The 22423-nt window shown below is 47.6% G+C and overlaps 1 protein-coding gene across 3 annotated transcripts in view; it reads left to right on the top strand.

Annotated features, from left to right (window-relative positions):
- TXNDC16 (thioredoxin domain containing 16) overlaps nucleotides 1-21975 on the top strand; it is a 39510-nt gene extending 17535 nt beyond the window's left edge. For all 3 annotated transcript variants that reach the window (XM_069783081.1, XM_009928239.2, XM_069783082.1), the window contains 7 exons: nucleotides 6126-6294; nucleotides 6798-6934; nucleotides 11486-11570; nucleotides 15765-15903; nucleotides 16523-16683; nucleotides 18247-18437; nucleotides 19841-21975. In XM_069783081.1, the coding sequence (XP_069639182.1) occupies nucleotides 6126-6294; nucleotides 6798-6934; nucleotides 11486-11570; nucleotides 15765-15903; nucleotides 16523-16683; nucleotides 18247-18437; nucleotides 19841-20124 (1166 nt within the window). In that variant the 3' untranslated portion in view covers nucleotides 20125-21975. The remainder of the gene's footprint in view (nucleotides 1-6125; nucleotides 6295-6797; nucleotides 6935-11485; nucleotides 11571-15764; nucleotides 15904-16522; nucleotides 16684-18246; nucleotides 18438-19840) is intronic.
- Nucleotides 21976-22423: the final 448 nt, after the last annotated feature.

Genomic DNA, 22423 nt, shown 5'->3' with positions numbered 1-22423 from the left:
CAGGTTGCTTAGGAAGAGTCCTTTGTTTCTTATTTAGGGATCTTTGCGGTCCATTTGTGCCTCTATAAAGTCTTGGGACTGGGAATACAGCCTTCTGCAGTTGCCCTATGTTGCTGGTGTAAATTGGTACACACCAGCTGCCCAAACTGCCTTGCAGCTGTGGTGGCGATGTTGGCGGGCCCAGTGACAGCGTGATGGATGATGATGATGATGATGATGATGGTGATGTTGGTGGGCCCAGTGACAGCGTGATAGATGATGATGATGGTGATGTTGGTGGGCCCAGTGACAGCGTGATAGATGATGATGATGGTGATGCTGGTGGGCCCAGTGACAGCGTGATGGATGATGATGATGATGATGATGATGATGATGGTGATGTTGGTGGGCACAGTGACTATGTGATGAATGCCCAAGAGTATGGAGAGGGCCAGGGTAGAACACCAGCAGCAGTGGGTGACACAGGGTGGGCTTTGGAGCGAGGAGGGGCAAACAGCAGGCACTGTAGCCTGCGTCACGGAAACAGGGTCCTGTTTGTACCCCTCAGTGTTAGGTCCTGCACAGACCAAGGAGGTGCACTACATGCTGCACAGCAAATCAATGTGTTGGGTGGCACATCAGATCTCCTGTCCCTAGAAGTACTTGATCTGGAAAGGAGCAGTAATTGGCCCCGGCTTTGGTGGAAAGTGTGACAGACAGGTGTGGGCAGGCCCAGATCTACCAGGGCAGGATGGTGTCAGAGAAAGAATTTACAATGATGGTGCCTTCAGGGCCTGGAGACTGGCTTAATTACATGGGAAGTCTCGCAGGCGGCCACAGAACTCCATAAATAACATGTGACAGTGAAGAATCAGCAACACTTAAAGACAGCACACACTGGGTAGTCTGGTAGTAAAGGCAGGAGGGAGAGATCCTTCAAGAGGGTCTGAGCAGTTCCTGAGCAGTGTGAGCCCCAACTCAGCTTCACCCAGGTCTTCAGCCCCATCCCTCTCTACGGTTAGTGAAGAGAGGTGGGTTCTTCGGCACATCCATCACTCTTACATGGGCTCAATCTCCTCCAGAGGTGCCTCTTTCTTGCCCTGGCTGCAGGGGACACTCAGGTGACTTCATCCCCAGTTCATTGCAACCCAGTGGAAAAGTTGCATGGATCTGGGTGAGAGCTGTTCTGGCACCCCTGAGGGTGGCCGGTGCCTTCCCTTGGTTTTTCTTCTTCATCGAGGCTCATTTCTCCTAGTGATGGTACTTCCCTGGGACTGGGGACCTTGTCCTGCAGAGTGCAAGCAGGATTCAGGCTGAGGTCTCAGCAGGGGGGACATGTATAGAAGCAGCAGAGCACCCAGCCAGCTTTCTGGGATGCAGATGCAATGGGAGCTGCTTACAAGAAACCCTCCTGGGAACGCTGCGGACAGTGCTGTGGTTTGGATGAAAGCGGTTCTGCATTCATTGTTTGCATGAAGGGAAAGTCACCAGCGGCTTTGATCTGGACTGAAATCCCAGGAATAAACAGGAAGGGTCAGAGAGGGTGGTTGTTGTTAGAGATGTGATGGTTGTTGATGGTTTGGGTTTCTTTTAGACTCCTCAGCAGTCAGACGAGCTAAAGGAGCAACGTGGGAGAGTCAGTGCATGAAACCCTACCTCTTCCTGAGCCAGTGGCCAAACCTTGGCTGATTCTGTGTGGCCAGGCTTTCACCATGTGTTTTTTGAATCATTTGATAACAATCTCGGTACATGGAAGCAGCCACAGGCAGATTCTCAACAGAGATTATGAACTGATTGGGGTCAGGGCCTTTCCTCTGTGATCAGTGAGGTCCTACCGAAGACTCCCAGGCCAGATGTGACCTGTGGAATGACTCCAGTCTGCTTTCCCTGCTGCAGCCTCGGAAAGGATGGAGAACAGCTGCATTAGGAGATCTAGAGATCCTTTGTCTCTGCTGCTGAGGGACACCCAGTCACAGGCGGGCTACCAGGGGAGGTGGAAGACCTAAAAGGATGGGGGTCCCTGGCGTCTCAGTGATGGCCAGGATGAGGGAAGATACGGTGCAAGGGACAGAAGTCTGGATCGGGAAGAAGATCCTGAGCTATGCAGGACTGAGAATAAAACATGGGGTATGGCTTTGGGGCAATCTCTCAGCTTCCCCAGAAGCGCTGGTATTTCTGTCTGCTCTCTGGGGTGGAGCTTTCTTCCTGAGGGCTGAAAAGCCAAGACCAGCTGTCTGAGGCATGAATCACTCACTCTAGAGGCACATTTTGAGTTGCAGAACCAGGTCCCACTTTTGATGCCAATTCTTTGTGCAAAATGGCACAGAGAATAGGCCGTATGAGATCAAGGGCATGGGGGAGGTTGGAGACTGGAATGACCCTGTGAATCATCCAGTAACAGATGTTCAGCAGATCATCACAAAATTAAGTTTATAGCCCCCCAAGTGTTTTCCCTTTGTGGAGAGATCCAATCTAGCAAGACATAAAGAGAAGCATCTCTGTCTTGCTGAACTGAGCACATTTTCTGCTCTTGCAGCAAGAGCATGCCATTCTCACTGCCACTGGGGCTAACTGCTGCAGGTCTTGTTTTCATCTGCAAGATGTGAATTTATGGAAGCAGTACCCCTGGGACAGGGGAAGAGGATGTGAAGGTGAGACAGTGCTGAGCATTTCTTAGGTGTGTGGCCTTTTTTGCAAAGAAGAGAGAAAACTGGTATCTAAGAAAAGCAATATACCGTGATGAAAAACAGTTCTGCTTCCCTCTTCTGTGCTTGTGGAGTCTTCTTGTCTAATGACTTCCAAAGACAGGCGTCTGAAGTTGTAGTTCAAAGGCATGAAAATCACCTGTGTGATTTAGCAATGTATATTCATGGAACCTAAATCTGAAGTAAGGATTTAGGAGTCTATTATGTGATGCTGTCTGGGTAGTCGTTTCCCATTCTGTATGGGATTCCTCCTCTTGAAGTGCAGCACTTCATACATAACTTACTTCTCTTTCATGTTGTAGCCTTTGGACCAGCTCAAGTGAGCTGTTTCTAATGCCAGTCCTGCCCTCCAAAGGATTAGACATTTAAGGGATTGTTGATTTTTCTTGTTCCCTGTAGCACTGATGATTTTTCTCGTCCTGGTTTTATAAGACCCCTAGGACAGAGGTTCTCACTGTTGCCAGTTTTAGTAGCACCTAAAATCACGAAACAGTAGGGTCTTGGGTTTCTCTTTCACCTTCCTTCCCATCCAGCAGCTCAACAGTGACCACAGGGCTGAACAACCTGTTGCTGAGTTACTCAACTCCTGAAACTGCTGCTCGTTCACTAATTAATAATATGCTCATTTAGTAATTAATAATATGGTGCAGACTGTGTTGGGAGAGTGATCATCCTGTACAAGGTGTTCCTCAGGCCAGATGGGGCTCCTTTGGAGCACTTTTGATACGTAATCCCCCGAGGTAGTATCCAAACACTAAAACTCATATTTGAGGGACCTTAGAGCAGCCTTGCAACTCAATTTTAATGACACATCAAAGCCCTGTTTCCATGTCATTATTTTTCAGAATTGGGCAAGACACAAGATTATGTGGTAAGAGATGATGAGAACCAGCTATACTGGATCAGAGGTGTGAAATAAATCCAGGGGCAGGCTTTTAATTTAAGATGTTATTTCAGAGCCTGGAGGATGACACAAACCATTTCTACTCTCAGGGAGTGTTTTGACAGCTCCTGACTGTCTGAGTGGAATTGCAGACCCTTAGCTCCGTGCTGCCGCTTGCTTTTTCTGTACATGAGTTTGACACAAGGCAGAACAGCAGCAAACTCCTTATGTGAGCTGCAAAGCAGAACCTAAAATGAGGATTGCAGAAAATGGTCCAGCAGGATGCCAAGGACATAGGGATTGGGGATAGGAACCCATGCTAAGGTCACGTCTGCCTCACCCTTGTCTGTGAAGATGCCTTACCCATCCCTGGCAGGCACATTTCTAACCTGTGATTAAAACCCTTGCGCAGCTTCTCCGCCAAAAAGATTCAGCTATGCTTGGTTCTCAGTAGCTTGTTTTAATATTTGGTCAAACCTCCCCACCTGGGAATGGATTGTTGCTTGTCCTTGCCCAGCTGGCAACAGAGTGATCTCACTGTCGCCTCCAGAGCAGACTTTGCATATTGTTAGATTTTATTGTTTCTTTCTTCCAGGCAATTTCCAATCAAAAGAAACACAGTTCTTTGGGTTTTTCCTCAGGAGGCACGTCTTCCAAATTTCTCCAGATTCTCTCTCATCTGCTTAAGCCTTCCCAAAAACATGTTTCCCAGCCTGACTTGCTGGGCTCTGCAGAGGTCTCACTGGGACAGAACAGCATCATTTTCTTCCCATCTATTGCATTGCTGTTGAGGGTTCATCCCAGAATGAGCTTTGCTCTTTTCTGCAGCACTGATGATATCTGTGCATCCTGCTTCTCATTACAGAATGCTGCTGTTTTTACACTTTGCCCTTCAAATTGCTTTCTGCCCCTCTGGGCTTGGGATCATTTGCAGATTGGATGTGTATGTTTTATTCCATCAGCCAAGCCTTTAGTGAAAATACTGATGAGAATCAAACCCAGCACAGGCAGAGAAGAAAGCTTGGCTGTTTTGATCTACTGTACTCTTGAGGAATCCTCATCACTTGCCATGACCCTGGTTTCTGAAGGACACTTTGCAATGGTCTGCCTCCGTGTGTGTACTTCTCTCTAGGTTTCATCCCATTCTTCCCATGTAACTGTTGAATGCTGTTGAAAGAAATTTAGGGAAGACATGAAGATTTCTGAGATATAGCATTCCTGCAGTGGGCATGGACAACGTATGGCCTGAGGACTGTATGCAGCCCTGCTGTCCTTGGTCAAGCCTGCAAGCAGGTAGGAGGCAGGTTAGGCAAGGCTGGCAACCAAGGGGTGGTGGCTAGTGAAGCTGGTGATGGTTCATCTGCCAGCTGGTTAGCACAGGCTTAGCCGAGGACCAGCAGCAGCGTGTGCTGGTCATCGCCCAACCTGCAGATGAAAGAAAGGCTGATAAGGACATGCTGGAGTTGTAGGCAGAGTGTCTCGGGCTCATGGAGAGTGTGCAGGGAACCAACCTTCATTTGTTTCACTGCTTATGAATCCCTTGAGTTTATCGCTTTGGTAAGACCCATAAAAAGCTTTTTTAGTAGCAGGAACCAAAGTTGGACTGACTGCTCTGTAAGTTCCAAGTGCTCTCCCTTTCCCTCTCCCTTACCTTTGAGACCCCAGGCTCTTTCTTAAGGTCCTAAACGTACCTGCTAGTGGCTTGGAGATGGGCAGCTTGCATAAGTAGGATAGGGTGAATGCCATCAAGACTGCCAGCCTCTATTACATCTATCATATTTATGTGACTTTTAACTGCTCCTTGTGTATTGGGCTTCATGTTTTAGGTAAAACAGCCACTTTTCAATACTGGGCAGCTTATAAATGAAAAAGCCTTGAATGCATCAGCCTCCTCCATGCCAGGCTTTATCTTTCCTCTTTCCTGTAAGCGAGGGCCTGCATTGTTTCTTTGTCTTGGCCTTATTCCTGAGGTATTTCCAGTACCTTTCCTTACTGCCTTTTATGCTCTGGACGGTTGCCTCAGGGTTTCATGGTGTTCCTTTGAGTAACCAGCCAGATGTGAATGTCTCTGGGAATTCCGTTCTGAGAAGTGCAGCCTATCACTTCCCTGAGTTTATTCTCTCCATGGTCTGTTGTTTGGATCAATCCACACCTGCTGGGGTATTTAGTACATTCGCAGGCTGGAAATAGTTACTATTATGCTGAACAGTGTATGGCATGAATGGTGCTATATCCGTGAATGATTTCAAGAGGGAGATGATAGCCTGTACTCAAAAGTATTGTGTATTCAGGGCTAGATTTTGACATCTTGCCCACACAAAGCAGCATTTGTCTCCAGGAATGGTCCAGCAACTTCTCAGCGGCAGCCTACCTGGGCTCACTCTTAGTGCTAGGATCCAGCCCTGTAGGATGCACGCCAAAGCAAATAGGAGTTCTGGCAGCATTAATACAAATATATGCGATAATATCCAAAGAAGCTCACAAAAAGCTCTGTTTTTCAATAATTTCTTTTTTTTTTTTCTTTCATATTATTTATATGTATTTGTTTTCCACTCTAGGAACTCGAGGGGTTTTGCTGTCTCGAGTAAACTGCTGGGACTGGCCTGGCATTTGCACAAAGGAGAATGTCACTCAGTTTCCTGCCATCAAGATTTACAAGAAGGGAGAGCGATCAGTCATGTACGATGGCATGTGGGGAACTGAAGAACTGACCAGCTTCATCATGTTGTAAGTGCCTGTTAATAAGTCCCCACACAGTAAGATTGGCACATCTGCTAGATGATGTTCTGGATTCTTCACGGCCTGTGTAATGGAAATCCTTTTTGGAAAAATAATGTCAGATCTGACTGTAGACCTGGTTTGGAAATCAGCTTAATAACTTTTTGTGCTTTTCAATGTCAGGGAACATGTGTTCTCGGGCAGTGCATCCATCTGTTGCCACTTTCCCTCTCTCTTTGCTGGAATTCCTTCTCTGTTATTTTTAATGGGGATCCCAAGGATCTCAGAGCAACCAGTTTGGCTCAGGGCTGTTCTCTCTTCTCCATAACCATCTCCAGTGCCTTTCTGTGAGTAGGCATTGCCCTTCCTTCCCAGGCAACTGATTTTTGTCATTGAGGCATAACGGTTGTCATATTGGGTTGGGGCATTGTTGGACTGAGGTTGCACTTTTGTCTCTTCATCCCCAAAGTGAAGAAGGCGGCAGCCCGTGTTGTTTCTCTGCCTCTCCATAGGAGCCGAGTTTCCTGCCCTCTGAAGCTGGCCACAGTTGAGGAAGCTGAAGGATATTTAAGAGGAGAGTTTCCGTCTGAGCTGTCATCCTATCACCACACTTCACTTCTAGGAGTATTTAGCACAGCCACGAGTGAAGGTTAGTGTGGTATTTGTGGGTTAAGCACTTTGGCTTCATTCCTGATGGGAGAGGGATGATTCCAGGTGCTTGGAAGTTCCTCCGTGTTTCATTTTCTCTAAGTGTGTTTACTCACATCACAGCCTGCCTGGCACCACCCCTTTTATTTTTGCATGAAGAAGGTAGCAGGTGATTCCAGATGTGGGACCTAAGGGCCATGTCATGGCTCAGAGGACATTCAGCTGCCAGGCATGTTTACTACATCCAGCATGGTAGCATCTGACAACCCCGAGAGAAACTGAGACATGGTGCTTGGCGCAGTACAAAACAACAGTGCCCTGGGTGACCTGTCTCTGCAAAGAAGTTTTTGCAGATGTCCAATCTGAACTTACCAAGCCACAACAAGCCTGTTGTCCCTGTTGTATCTCCTGCCCCTTACTGTGAGGAGTTTGGCTCGATCCTCTTTATGAGTCCCCTTCAAAGTAGTTGTAGGCTGCCATTAAATCCCCTCTTAGCCTCTGAGTGAACAAGCCCAGATCCATCAGCCTCTTCTTGTAGTCCGTGTACAGCATGTCACAGCATATTCTTTCTTAAAGAAATCCCTTTCCACTACTGGACTGATAGTTATCTTGCTGACTCCTCCTCCAGCAAATGTGGTAGTCTCAGTCCTCGCAACCAACACACAATCCAAATCCTTTTTTAAAAAAAAAAAAAGCAAAGCAGCAATAAGATAAAATACAAATTTCTTACATCAAAAGGAATGAATGTGAATAACTCAATGAAATCCACTTATAGACTTCTAAGTAAGTGGGCACTGCCCCCAGAGTAGTGGACATCAGCTAGAAATGCTAAGCAAAGTTGCTGGAAGGAGTGTTCTGAACTTGTTTGAATTTGTCTCACTTTGTAGTCTCAGTCCGTATAGTCCTGACCAGTGGCTGAAATTTGGAGCAGTCATGCTCTCCCTCCCCTGCCCACTGCATAGGGTGCTGTTAGTCACTCCGATGCTGCTCCAGTATCATTCCAGTTGCATGCCATAGCTGTGGTCCGGGATCCACTGGTTTTCCACAGCCTTTCTGAAAGATGGGAAGATTGACCCGAGAGCTACAGTGATTTTTCATGTGACAATCATACATGTTAACACAGGAGAGAGAATGAAGTCAGTGTGGAAAGGGAACTTCAGGCAAATCCACAGTGGAGAGCTAGGACCCCTGGGAATTACTGCATTTAAAAAAAGGAGAGTTTTCTGATCTGTCTTAAGATCAAAATTTCAGACTATTTTTTCATTTTTAAGCTCCCTTGTGCCTGTAAACTTTGGTTAAATGCAAACCAAGCTACTTTCTTACATGAGGAGGTCCAGAGGGAATCCACTGAGCACAGAGGTAAGAACAAAATTAAATGTCTGGAACCAACTAGAAAACACTTGGGTTGTGTTCACCAAGCCAGCTGACAGCTAATATGCCTGCCTTCTTCTGGAGGGTCTAAGTCTGTTAAATATAGCAGAAAATCTTACTGATGTCAAAAAACCTTTAGCCCATTTCTCCCTGCTTTTCATCAGCGGAGCTGCAAAATCTCCCCTCTATTCCAGATAATTCCACTCTCTGCAGTAGTGGAGCCTGGATTCGCCCCATGATAGGACCTTGGGCAACATGGGGACGGTGAGAGGGGTTCGTGGAAGGAACCTGCCTGGGTCTGGCTGGATGTGTGAGCTCAAGACTCTTTCCTATATAGGAGAAGTTAATTTGCTTCCGTGCTAACAACAGTCTTGGAGGTTTCCAGACGGCTCGGTGTGGAGCCCACAAGTTTGCCTCTTTCCTCGGGGCGCACTCGGTCTGCAATCTGGAATGGCATCCGCAGTCTGGGGTAATGCAGTTGCAGCTGCCAAGGGAGATGAAATACGTGATGCTTTCACCACCTGTAACCTGCGGGGTGTTTGAGCATCATGCAGAATGACCCGAGGGAGCAGAAAACTGGAGCCAGCTGTTGTGACATCAAACCCAGGCCAGAGTCAGGGAAACCACATTGCTGCTCTTATCTGCCCACAGACTTATCTGGAATTTCCAATGATTTTCTCATGGCAAGAATTCCTGCTCTAACCTGAATGAGCAACGTGCCATATCATTGCCATTTCTAGTTAACTGAAACAAAGCAACGAGATGTCCAGTTAAATAAAGCCCTGGACTTCTTCCAACACTTAGTGTCAGGACTATGTTAAGAAGTCATTTAGTGGGTCTGAGCTACAAGAGGCTTGTCGGAAGAATCCTAATTAAAATTTATTACAAAGAGGTGAATCATGTTACTAGGGCAGTGAATGAGCATTTTCCTGGAAACTTGGAGAACTTATAGGAGACAAATTTGTTGGCTCTGCAGAAACGGGAAGCATACTTGGAAGTAAGACTCTGTCCTAAACTGTGCAGCAAATGTTTAAAAATACACCTGTGTTCTGCAAAGCTCTGGTACCATCATAGGGCTTGCCAGCACCAGTGTAAACAAAGTGAAGAAGGCATGCAAAGATGCTACAGGTGCTGCTGGAGAGCATGGTTTCATGAGATGCCTTCTGCTAGAGGGATAAGGGGTGATGCTCAGATCCTGCCTCCGAAAACTCTGCAGGAGCTGTAGACCCTTCCTCATCTGGCAGTTTTATTCCTTCTTGTTCCCAAATCCTGCAGTGAAGTTGGGCTTGTGCAATTCGCGGTGGCTGTCATGGAAAGCAGCTGGGATTCCAGCTGGAGGCATCTGCTGCAGCACATGATCAGGCCCTGCGGGGAATTAAAACAGTGCTCTCAGGGGGGACTAATTTTCTAGGAAATGTTTAAACGGCTTCTTTAGAAGGGCTTCGTGTCTGTAGTGGGGGGTTTCTTGCACAGCACTAAGAGATGGTTGCTGTGAGCGGTTGAGAAATGAAGGCTGGTGCGTGGCTCTGGGTCTGGCACAGTCCCCAAAATATGGGAAAATTTGGAAGTGTGATAGGGAGGGAAGATCTCATCAGGAATAACCCTGATGCAAGGAGTAAGCCTGGACTCTGCTGAAGGTTGTCCTGATGTAGGAGAGAATTCCTGCAGCCAGGGATGCTGCAGGGCACCACTTGAAGATGAGCTTACATCTCAAGCAGGTGTTTAAGGCTAAATGCCTGTAGAAATGCTCTGCTGAGGAAGTTTGGTTGCGAGCCTGGTCTTTCCATGTCAGGCTGTGTCCTTTAGTGCCTTATGGCACAAGGCATGCTCACGGTCTGCCCCATGGCCTTTTCTCTGGTAGCTGGGGCACAGACAAGTTCACAAAGGGTTTGTTGGTGAAGTTCTCGGTGATCCTTATCAGCTGGTCCTATGGGTTGCTTTTCTCTCAACACTGATAAAATCAAGTGACCAAACAGCTGGGAACTAACGTCAAACCCATCCAACGGTGGTTTCTCTGTGACAAGATGAACCAGCCAAGCTGTGTCACCAGCTTTGTTGTATGTGTGTTGTTTCCTACACTGTCTGAACCCTCAATGAGCCACTCCTTTAAGGATCTAAGCTTCCATTTGGAAAGGAAAATAGTATAAAGGAAAGTTTGCGGTCCCTGTGGTTCCAGGGGAACACAATGGAAAATACGGCTTTGAGTGTAGCTGGAAAGCAGGAGGCAAAGAACCAAAAAGTGGCCAGTTTTGAGCCAGCCTCAGTCTATTGAGGTCTGAGTCACCGGTCCCAAGAGCTTGGGCTGGCCAGTTGTGATATGACGGTGAACGTTACGAGGAACACTAAATAGTATCTGAATGAAATCTTATTTAAGTTATAAAGCAACATATATTATGGCTGTATCTGAGATGTAATCAATTCTTGGGAAAACCTGACTTCTCCAGAGTGTGATTCCTTAGTGTCTTTAAGTCAGAAGAGCCTTTTTTGTTGCTTTCGATTGCTCAATACAAAGGGGGAGAGAGGGTGTGTGTTGAAATCTGCCCCATTTTCACCCTACCTTTGGCAGCAGTGGTTTTGATCTTTGATCTATAACTGTATTTTACAAACTCACACACAATGGCTTGCATGTTCTCACAAAGCTTGTCCCTCCCATGGATCCAGCTGCCTAAACCAGGATATTTTCTGATGGCATAAACCAGCTCTGGAACCAGCTTCATTTTGGGGCTCTGCTATCAGTCTCTCAACACAGATAGATGCAGCTGTGGTGGATCAAGAAAGCCCCAACCCATCCTTTCCTCCCCATCCTCTACCTGACCTCGCCGTCTCGGTAGAGCAACTGGTGAACCATCGCAGCTGCTGCACATGGGTTTATGCTGAAGTGTGTTGGCAGAGGTGCTGCCCTCTCTTTGCAGCTGCACAAAGCGGTGGAGCATGCTGTGTCTGCAAGGCATTTTAGCTTTTTGACCTTCCCTATCTTAGCTGGATGCCTGTAACAGACCCTGCCTGCTCTGAGGAACTGGATAAAACCAAAAGGACTTGTGGGAGAGGTTGGTTTATCTGCTGGGCACTTAGCACTACTTCAGTTAAGTCACCATCAGTCATTTCCAAAGGGTCACTGGGACTTATAAGATTTCTAATTAGACTTATAATTGGTCTTTTTGTATCTTTGTCTTTCTTACAGCCAGGGAAGCTTTCGAAGAGGCAGGAAACATCTTAAGTGGCCATGTAACAATGGGGATGTATTTCGAAGATGATGCCTTGGCTTTGTAAGTTGGTTCTCTTTTTATTTGGTGAGAATTTAAACTGATCTGCATTTAGTGAAAGCCAATATCTAGAGCAAGTGTCACTGGCCAGGCTGAGTGTTTATCAGCAGCTCTAAGCAGCTACGAGTGATTTAGTCCTGTAGGGAGATTGGTCAGGACTCGGCCAAAGGGAGATGTAGCCCTGGCTCTGCCACTGATTTGCAGCTTGTCTCCATGGGCAACTTATTTAGCCCTGTTGAAATGAACAGTCATCTCCCTTCCTGCTGTTTAAGTTCACTCTGGGTATTTTCAGTCCTCCAGCCCTGCCAGCCCCCATGCATCTGTTGGGTTCCTCATACAAACAGGACCAAACTTTTATGGAGGAAAAAACAGGCTGGAAAAATTATATCCTCTAGCTAGGATCAGTGTGTGAGGAAGAAAAAACAATTCTGCCCTTCTCTTTCCATCAGGAAGAAGTGATGAATTGCTACTGGTCTTCTTCTTTCTGCAGTCCCTTCAGCTTCTTGTGTCCTCTTCCCTGGCCTGATGCTGGGAAAGTGCCAGTGGGGATGGGGAGGGGGAGCGTAAGGGGATTGCTGCAAAGCCAGGGCTCTAAATGTGAGTCTTGCTCTGATGGTTGCCCCCAGTTGCCAAGAGCAGCCAAAAGAGAGGCTCCTTGTGACTACTTGCAGGCTTTCTTGGGTAGCGGTGGAGTGGGCTTTGTGTCTCGGTGCTGGAAGATGGTTTGAAAGACCTGAAATAAATGCTGTCTTTCCATGGAGCTGCCTTGGTGTGGAGCAGGTGGCCTTTCTGCAGCGCTGGGAAAGGTGTTAAACCCCTTTGGTCTCATCCAGCTTCCCGGTGGGCGCTCGCATCTGGCTGTGAGACGTTTGCAACTGCCAAGGATGGGGAAGAACCTACCTCTATCTTTTCAACAGTTAATCTTAATCTTTTTTTGCTTGAATGATGAGCTCACCCGTTTCCCTCCCCTCAGCAAGAGCAAAACGTTACCACCGTTTCCAGACAGAGCTCTGGGGAGGTGCGTCCTCTTTCTGGAGGAAGAGTGCTGGAAAAATATAGCAGCTTTCCTCCTGTTCATATGGTAAAGGCGAAGTCAAGGCTTTCTTGGTCAGTTCCTGACTGACTAAGAGCATCAATTGCAGCCCTAACTTTAAGCCAAATTGGAGCTAATGGGATCTGAGCATGTATCAGTCCATGCACTTAACTGTGTCATTAAGACTCACTCCAGCAAGGGGCAAAGTGCTTTGGATTAGACCATGAGAGATACTTCAGTGCCTATAAATGCAGCTAGATCCAGGGGGAATCTTCAGCTTGTCCTGGCATCTCATTTCCATCAGGAATTAGCTATCAAGGCAGAGATAAAAATCCCAGAAGGTCCTTGGCCTGTTTTCCAGGTGTGGGTTTAACAGCCAGTAATGCAACAGTGAATTATTTTCATTAGTTTCTTACAGATGCAATGCATCTCTAGTGCGTCTGACGAGACACGGGCATTTTTGTGGTATGCACGGAGAATAAAAATGCAAATATCTTGCTAGTACGTCTCTATTAACCAAACTGTGCTGATAGAAGTTAAAAAAAGCAAAGGAGGGCAGGGTGATCTCACAAAACAAGATACCAGTAGAAAAAGCCTGTGTTTTCTCAGCAATGACATGGAAGAATACACCTCTATCCTTCTGCTCCAGCCACAGTCTGCAGCGTGCTCCTGTTTAGTTGGAATAGTTAATACAGTTTATATAGATATTCATTCTGCCAAGTTTGGAATTTGGCTGTGATTTGTGGGTGAAGCTACTGTAGCTGGTCATCTTTGCAACTGTAAGTAGAAAGTAAACACTTACAGGAATTTCTTATGCAAGAGCCAGGCTCACTTCCCTTCTTAAGAGAAGAAAAGCTATTCTTCTGCTAAACGCTCAAGGAGGAAATGTTTGTGGCTCCCAGGTCACAGAAAGCCGAGTCCCCTCTTCCCAGAGAAAAAGGTATACAAAATACACAAAGAATGTTGTTAGCAAAACTGTTTGCTCAGCAAGCACATGCTCGGTTGGTAACTAATGAAAAAAAAAAGCGTTAAGGAAGAAATGCTTTGAATGAAGTAATTATTTATTTCTCAAATGCTTAGATGTCATAGATTCCTGCCAAGTATTTGTTTGCAGATGTTTTTGATTTAAATGCAAGTCTCATATTACCCATCGAATGCCCCTGCTGTATCAATAGAAAGCTGTGGTAAGCAACAATACAACCACTTGGTACCAATAAGATGAGAAATGATTTCAGGGTAGACTCTAGCTGTTAGGTGGGGAATTTGTTGGTTTTCTGGAACTATGTAATAAACTTCCTTATCAAAGGCTGCTGAACAAGTTGATGTATTTAGACATAGGGAGCAGGAGTCCTTACCTCCTCTGAGAAGTCATCAAGGCAGAGTCTCTTTAAGACCTGTGGAAGTCTGAGAAGTTCAAAATCCCTCAATTTAAAAAATTTCTAGGCTTTTACCATTCTTAATTGATTGCAAATACAGGTTAATTTGAAAAACAACAGAGAGGAAAGTTAAGGACCTTCCTAATAGATCAGAGGATTCCCAGCCGTGACCAGAAGTGGGAAACTCAACTTCTTTGACTGGTTGAGCTCGGGATTCTGGGCAGAAAGGGGAAAGCTTAGCTCAGGGCTGGATTTACAATGAGAAATTTTAAAAAGCAGAGGATACTGCAAAAAGAAACTGAAATGCCTTGGTTAAATCCAAGAACAGTTTGACTCACAACATTTGAAGGCCTCAGGGAAGTCCAAGGTCATTCATTACTGCTGCTCTTTATCAAGGCATCAGTGCAGATCTTGGGTGCCCCTTAGAAATTTGCAGTGGGTGTATTATTTCCAGATGGGTAAGTGCTGTGGTGGAGGAAGTGAGAGGCCTACATACGAGCTGAACATCATGGAAATGTGTTACCTGCAGTTCCCTCCACCTGCTTTGTCACTGATGACCTAAAACACCAAACACTGAGATTTTTAAAGCAAATTTGAACAAATCTCCATCCCATTCAGAACTGCTAATATAAGTGTCCAAACTGAACTTGCCTGAGCAAACCATGGAGGGAGGTGCAATTGGTTGTAACATGACTTTTCTCTGAGCTGCCTTTGCAGTAGGCTGAGTCTGTGTTGCATCTTCCTCATATGGAGAAAAAAACAGATGGACCAGATTACTTTTGAAAAGGAAATCAAACGCTTTCCACGCCCCCCACCTCCTCAATCCAAAACGTCCTTACACCTTGCTCACTTCCCCAGCAATTCTGAGGTCACAGCCTTTGAATAATTACCAGCAGCCTTTGAAAAATAGACTACAGATGTCCCCCAAAAAACTGTTGAGGCAGCTGACTTCCTCTGTCACACCCTTCCTCTGGGCACTGACATCTGGAGCCTTCAGGACTGAAGTTCCTCAAACTTCCAGAATATTGCTCTCCCATCTTGATGTACCCCCTGCCCTTTCATTGCTCAGACTTCTCCTATTTTTGCTCTTTCCATCTTCTCAGCTTTTCTTTAAATACCCTTGAACCAGAAGAACCCTTCTTAACCAGAAGAACATTAGGGAACAAAGGATGAGCTGGTTTCTCCACCAAGAGTATATCTGTGCAGTCTGTGTGTGTTGCTCTAATGCAGAGCTGGACTTCAGCAAAATTGCCCATGTTCACCAAGTCAAAAATTAGATCTCCTGGAGCTTATTTTGTGTAGGTTGCTGTCCCTCAGATGGAGTCTAAGACCTTCTGTTTGCCTTGGCTTGGGAGGCAGAGTAAAGCACTGGGTGTGTATTTGCAGCACCTAACCTTAGGTGTCAAAATGAAAGAGAAGTGCCAGCAAATAGTTTAGATGGTGGTGTTTTGGATTTGCCCTATTTAGCTGCCGATGTCTTTTTTTTTGCAGAAGAAAGTGCCGTTTGTGTGTGTGTGTGTGTATATTTAGCATCTGGTGCGAGCTGGGTAAGGGCTTGTTTCAGAAGGGGACGAGGGAACACATCAGCCCCATCTCTCCCCATCAAACCAGGACTGTGCAGGGGCTGGAGACTGGGCAATGGGCAACATGACCCTTTCCTCCTGCAGGTGCCTGTGCCTCTACATCCCTGTCCCCACTTTTCACTGGGAGGATGCCAGCTCTGCGTACAGCAGATCTGGTGTGTGTCAAATCCCCTGGCTGGTTCTTGTTTCCATCCCTCTTTTTCAGATCCCGTAAATATGCAGTGTCTCCCCCTGCCCTCCTCCTTGCCAGGAGCGGAGGTCGGAGCGTGGAAGGCATCGCTTTGTCCAAACAGAGCGTGCAGGACATGGTGCAGATGATCAGATATGAACTGCTGGACATTTTTGTAAGTAAAAAAAAAATATAGTGTCCTTTTTCCATTGCAGTAATTTGCAGAACTGATTATAGCGTGGAGCTGTGCAAAATAAATATGTTTGCTCATTATTTCTATCATGCTGAGTTACATTTGTTTTTAGATTTTATGGCTTGGATCAGACAGTCTGGACAGAAATCTGCTGTTTGCGGTGTGGTCTCGTGGGAGAAGACCCTGGGAGTCGATGGCCTGGCTTGTGCTCGTAGTCACAGACCCGCTGCTGTGGTGGCTTGGCCTCTCGCAGGGTCTGGTCCCTGCCTCTTGCACATGCCTTTCAGAGACTGGTTATAGCCATAACACATGGAGCTGGGCTGAGCTGACCTTGCTTCTGCCTTCTCTGCTCACACCCCTTCATCTCAGAGCACACAGCTGCTCATACAGACTTGGCTTGCCATGGGCAGGGTTGGGCGTAGACATCTCCAACGTGCACCAAGATCCCAGCACCCACACTTGTTTTCGAGCTGCTTGCATTCAACATGGACACTACAGCCTTGCTTTAGCCCCTGCACCCCTCGCGTAAGGACAGAAAGTCTAATTTTGTCTTATTCTCCCCTCCCTATAAACCCCAACTTGTTGTTTTGATGTCTCGCAGCCAGAAATCACCGTGCAAAATCTGCCCTGCTACTTGCAACTTAGAAAGCCCTTCCTCATCTTATTCAGCGATGGTGACATAGGTCAAATGGAAAGCAAAGAAATGCTGAAGCTGGCAAAAGGAAGACCCCAGCAAGCATTTGTGGCTTGCTGGTTGAACTTGTGAGTGTGTAAAAACCTCTTTTCTTCTTTCCGTTAGCTTGCTCTTAGCATTTCAGTGCAAGGAAAATACTGAATCTGCAATTACTGAAAACACTATCTAGCTGGTAATGTGATTATTCGGTCTGAAATCATCATGAGTTGGGAGGTCAAATCATTTAGCAATGATTCAGTATGTGTTCTGGGCAGCTGCAAAATTGCATAACAAAGTAAAATTAGTAAATGTTTAATTGATTGCAGAAATAATTTTCAGTACAGTAAAATGTTCTCAAAGATATCGCATAGTAACTTGACCCTGGCTCTGGTGTTATTTGTATTTCCGTCACTTGTGGGGGAAAAAAGTAAATTTGCCCTCCTGGAGTATCTTGACTTGTTTATTCCATCAGCAATTAGAGGGAAGATCAGCAGGGCGATTACCAATTGTTGACTGGGGGAAAGAAAGTTTTCAGAAGAAGGGACAGCCAGAAAAAGCCCCGTAAGGCAAACTTAAAAAATATTCAAGAAGCAAAATGAATCCAGGAGCTAAGAAATAGAAGGTTATAGGAGAGGGGATTTTTTCCTAATCCTCCCCTCCCTGGTTGCGTTTTCAATTTTTAGCCTCTTTGTTTTGCCCAAGCCCAGAGACACCTCACTGCCTTAATCATAACGTGCTTTGAAGTCTGAGAAGCACCTCGCAGCGTGGGCTGAAGTTTAGCTAACGGGGAATACACATGTTTTCAAAGAGAAGACAATTTGTTTGCCAGTAATGCACAAGAAACGAGAACCCCTGGAACTTCCCCACCTACACATCTGCCTTTGCTCTCCCTTCCTGAGAAAGAGCGAGCTGTACTTTGTCAGAGCAAAAGAGCACGGCCACAAAAGAGGGCAGAATACAACCATTGGCTCAGAAACAGAAGCATAGTCCTAGAAAGAGGTCCTCATTTCCATGGGAGAGCCAGCTCAGACCTCGAGCATCACTCTTAGCCTGAAAATAGTGCCAGAAGCACTCAGCATCTTTGCGGGCTTCCTGTCCCTCCATCTCGATATCCTCTTTTGGCTCTCTCTGTGTCGCTTGGGGAAGTTGCCATCCCAGCTCCTTGGGCTTTGGGGAAGCCCCCAGCAGCTGCCCAGTGGCTGGACCACCTGAGCACAGCCCTCTGTATCAGCCCCTGCCTTTCCACCCCCTGTGGACTTGCCGCAGCCACGGGGCAGTGGCAGCCACTGGGCTGGAGGGAGCTGGTAGCTCTCCCTGCAAGCAGCGGGGCTGCAGGACCTGTCCTGCTCCTGTCTTAAAAACTTACGGTGGAGAACATTTCACACCCTCCTGCAGCATTTGCCCCAGCTCCTCCTGCTCGAGGATTTCTTTACTCATCTAATCTGCTGTCTGCTCGCTCTCCATTGGACTCTAATGGCTTGCTTAAGGCATTGAGCTTATAAATAATATGTGATGAGCTTCTACAGCCATCCCATAGGCAAAAGTGTGTGCTTTGCTGGATGTGGCCTGAGGGCTTTGGCGCTTGCTTTGCTCTCAGTCCTGTTGTGCTGCCAGACCGCTGGTGAGCGAGTTGAATCTCCTTTTCCCAACAGGAGGAAGACTCCAGTGGGACACGGCGTCCTGAAGGCATACTTTGCCACCATGCCTTCGCTGCCTGTTCTCATCTGGGTGAAGCTTCACGCCGGGGGTCAGGTATTCAAGTTCCCATCAGAGCAGTCCATCACTGAAATGAACATCTTGTCTTGGCTGGAGAAGCTAAAAGCAGGACTGGAGATTCCCAGCAGTAAGTGGACACACTTCTGTAATGTTCCTAAGCATGCACTGTTAGCTCCGGTCTGTTTATGAGAAGATGCTACGTGCAATAAATTGTCTCCCCTGGAATTTAATGATGGAAAAACTGGCTATGCTAGCGTGAGCTGGAGAAGTACAAATAGTCCGGCCAGAAGAGAATACCCGCATTCACGAGTGTGCTTCGGGACTGTTTAATGTTCAGAGCCAAGCAAGAATAGTTCTGGATCGACATCCCTTCCCCATCATAATCCCCAAACCTGGCTGTGCTCTCCAGTTGCTGCAAACAAACCTTCTGAAACACAGCTTGCTAATAGAAAATCTCCTGACTCCCAGCTGTCAGCATAAGAAATAGCTGCTCTTTAGGCACCTTCCAGCATTTTTTTGGATGGGAGAGGATAAGGAAGCTGGTGCTTTGCTGTGGTCTTTGAGACATAAAGGGTTGGCTTGTATTGTGAAGCTTTTCACTGCATCCCTCCTGCCTTGATCAGCCTGCTGAAGCTTTGGAGGAAGGCAGCACAGATGTGCCTTCCTCATGTCTTATGTGTAGCCAGGGATCCTGGGAACTGCTGGCTGCCAGCCTGCTTCAGGCTCCGGAAAGGCAGTGGGGTTGACTCCACTTGATGCTTGTGAATTTTAAAATGAGCCTTTCAAAGCAAGTGTTTCCAAAAGCGTGGCAGGGTAGGATGTGTAGGCTCTCGCCAGAGCTGAAGACACCATTTCTGACCCAGTAATCGCTGGAAGAACCCTGTAAGCCAGCTGTCCTCCCACACCTCTTTCCATTTCCACTGCTAAAGGCACCTGGCTGTCATGTAGGTCTCTAGGAAGGGACCTTAGTTTTCAGGGGTGTCAGAGGGGTGAGCTGATGGCTGAGCAGCTCACCGCACAGCCAAGGGCTGTGCCAGCCATCACAGCCTCCTTCCTCAGGCTTTTAAATGCTACAAACCGTGTGATCAGTCTTAAAAGCATAAAAAGGTCACCTAATGGGACCGCTTCCTCCTGGTATGGACAGGAGTCTCCCCTCACTCCTAATGGCATCTCAGTAATGCACAGTCATTAACACAGTTATCTGAGACCCGAGTGAAACATCCACCCACTGGTGGACAGAACCCGAGTGTGACCTTTGCAGTGGGGGTGTCTGAGGACAGAGGACCCCCATAGCCTTCGGGGAGCAGAGCCTTGGCCAGCTCCAGTAAATACTAATGCACCCCTGACTGGTTTCATTTGGGTGGTGGTATTAGTTTTGGAGGAAAGAGGGTGATCTTTAAGAAAAGATCTTTAATTTTGCATTCACTGGAAAGGGCAAAAAAAGCCATAATTGCTTCGAAAGGGAAATTTCCGTGGAGTGGGGCTGCATAACTCTTAACTTTTTAACACGGGACTGAATTTGCTTCTCAGGTACCTTGTCTGAGGAGGACTGGAAACCCCCTCTCCCTGCTTACGACTTCCTTCAGATGATGGAGACTGCCGTGCCCGAGCTACCTCTCCACACCTCCCACCGCCGTGGGGACACACCGGCACGGCACCCACCCGAAAATCCAGGAGGGGACATCATGGTCCAGGAGGAGCCGTCCCAGGACACCAAGGCAGAGAAAGTCGGGTCCCCCGGGAGGGACCTTCGGGGGACAGTCCCGAGGCTGGCGGCAAGGGAAAAGCAGGGCAAGAGACACAGTGAGCTCTGAGAGCTGGGCATGCCCCTGCCAGGGGCAGTGAAAGATGTGGGACGGTGCCCAGAAAACCTTCTCACTTTCCCAGCCCTCTGTGAGCCTTTACACCAAGGAGTGAAGTGCTTTAAGCAGTAAATTAATGGTGAAGGGATAAAACAGCCCCTAAGTCTCAGTGTGAGTTCCCTGCTGCAGTGTGCTGGTCATTCTGCGGTGGCTGTGATTTCTGATGCCAGAAACATGTCCGTACACCCCACACCTTGGCCCCCCCGGCTGCTCCTAGGATTGCATTGCACAGCAAGCGGCAAGAGCAGATCTGCAGGGAGGTTGCTGTGAGGGAGCTCAGCCCACCCCATAGCTGGGGGAGAGATGGGGTAAGCTCACCACATGCTGGAAGCTCGCCTGTGCAACGAGTTATACTGGAAAAGTCAGTGCAGCCCTGGTCTATAGTTTCTGTATGTCTCACACAGGCGCTTTGGTCACCCCTGAGCAAGAAGGTGTGAGTGATTCCAGGATAAAGCATTTTCTGTTCCTACGGTTGCAGTAGCTGCTCTACTGGTGCATGTCGGCAAGCCCTGCTCTCAAAAAGTGATTATATCTGCACTGTAACCATGTGGAGCTGGGAGGGCAAGTGTGCCACCCATTACAGGGCTGCTTAAACTGGCACCCACTTGTGTTTACACCTGATTCGTGAACTGAATTCATGAGCGTGTTCATCCTCGGGACTAAGAGAAATATCTGGTTAAAGCAGTTTTATTACAAAGGCCAGAGCTCAGGTCATCACAACAGCCGTGAATAGCTGGGACAAAAATCTCCCAGAAAATCCCAAGGGCAGGCAGGTCGGAAGGTGGCTTTGCTTAGTGCTGGCATTTTCTTGGGTACAAGCCTGAGGGGTTATTTTCAGCCTCAATTTTTCTTTGCTGTCAGTGACAGCAGCAAGGTTGGTGCCTCCTGAGCTGGGGACGGTGCAGGGAGTGAGGTCTGGAGAAAGCCCAGCGCTTTGGAAATGAGGGGAGGGAGATGAAGGGCAAGGCCGGCAGTGCTGGAGACAGACCCTTCTGAGGTGGGATGGAGCTGCTTCACATCCATAGCTAGATGGGGAGACGCAGGACCCGGGGAAGTGGCTTTCCAGCCTCTGCCCATCTCCTGGGGACAGCAAAAAGTCTGTCGTTCCTGGCTGGAGGACCTGAGCCTGCAGACCAGCGTGGGATGTGGACTGGGGAGGGCCATGTGTTTGGAGGGAAGCTTTGTCTAATCCCACCCATGCCATGATCATCTTCCCACCCCCTTCAATAAGCATCTGCTCCCTTCCACAGCACCGCTGAGAGGTGCCAGAAGGGTTGGATCCTCCTCCTCCTCCTTATGGCTCTGAAGTTACTGGGAAGGGGAAAAATTGACGGTAAGGAACTGCTGAGAGCGTTGTAAAGTCTGTATTGCTTGTCCTGCAAGCAGCCCACATGGTTGGGAGTATTTTGAAATGTCCAGAAATAGACCATTAGTCCTGGGCTCTCCTTGAAGCCCTTAATTGAAACAGACCATTTTTGGACTTAATGACAGGCTTAGAGCCAAAATGTATGTATTTAAAGTAATGTAGCATGCAGATCAGAGGCTGCCATGCAGCTGAGCATTCCCAAGGGAAGGAGTAGGTCAGGGCACAAACAGATCCTCCATGAGTTCCCGTCATTCCTCTTCTGTATAAGGTCGTTACACTGCTGGGCTCTACGAGCTGTACGTTGGTCGTTTCCCACCCTGTCCTTAATGACGCCACTGCTGCCGTTACAGCATCGCTCTCCCACTTGGTGCAGGTGAAGTGCGATATTTGGGCTTGTCATTGATGTCTGAAATAAATTCTATCTCAAGTACAGTCAATCTGCATCTGTCTTGGGCGCACCGTGGTGAGCGGAGGGGCTGGTGTCCTGGGCCAGGGTGGCTGGGATGGATGCATCCCTACGGGAATGCTCCCTCAGCCCACGGACCCCTGTGGCAGAAGGATCCTTTCCTTCTGCAGGGTTTGTGCAAGATAGAGGAGCGTTCCCATGTCCCCGCTCTTCTTGACCACGTGTCCTTTTTCGATCGCAGCCCTTCGCCGTGCAGCATCGGGGCAGGAGCTTGTCACTAGGGGTCAGTGCCACATCTTGGTTATGGCTTTAAAAATTGCTGCCTCTCCAAGTGCTGCTTAATTGATGCTGGAGCATTGCCACCAAAGCGATGGCGGGTCGGGAACGGCTGTCCGGTGGGGTCCTGGGGGGGACGCTGGTGGCTGAGGGGCTGTTTGCTCCCAGGGGTAGGGGCTGTAGCAAACCTGGAGGGTAGGGGA

Source organism: Haliaeetus albicilla, chromosome 5 (assembly GCF_947461875.1).
Source record: "Haliaeetus albicilla chromosome 5, bHalAlb1.1, whole genome shotgun sequence".
Lineage (NCBI taxonomy): Eukaryota > Metazoa > Chordata > Aves > Accipitriformes > Accipitridae > Haliaeetus > Haliaeetus albicilla.
The sequence above is the reverse complement of the archived record's forward strand: the minus strand, read 5'-3'. Positions and strand labels throughout refer to the sequence as shown.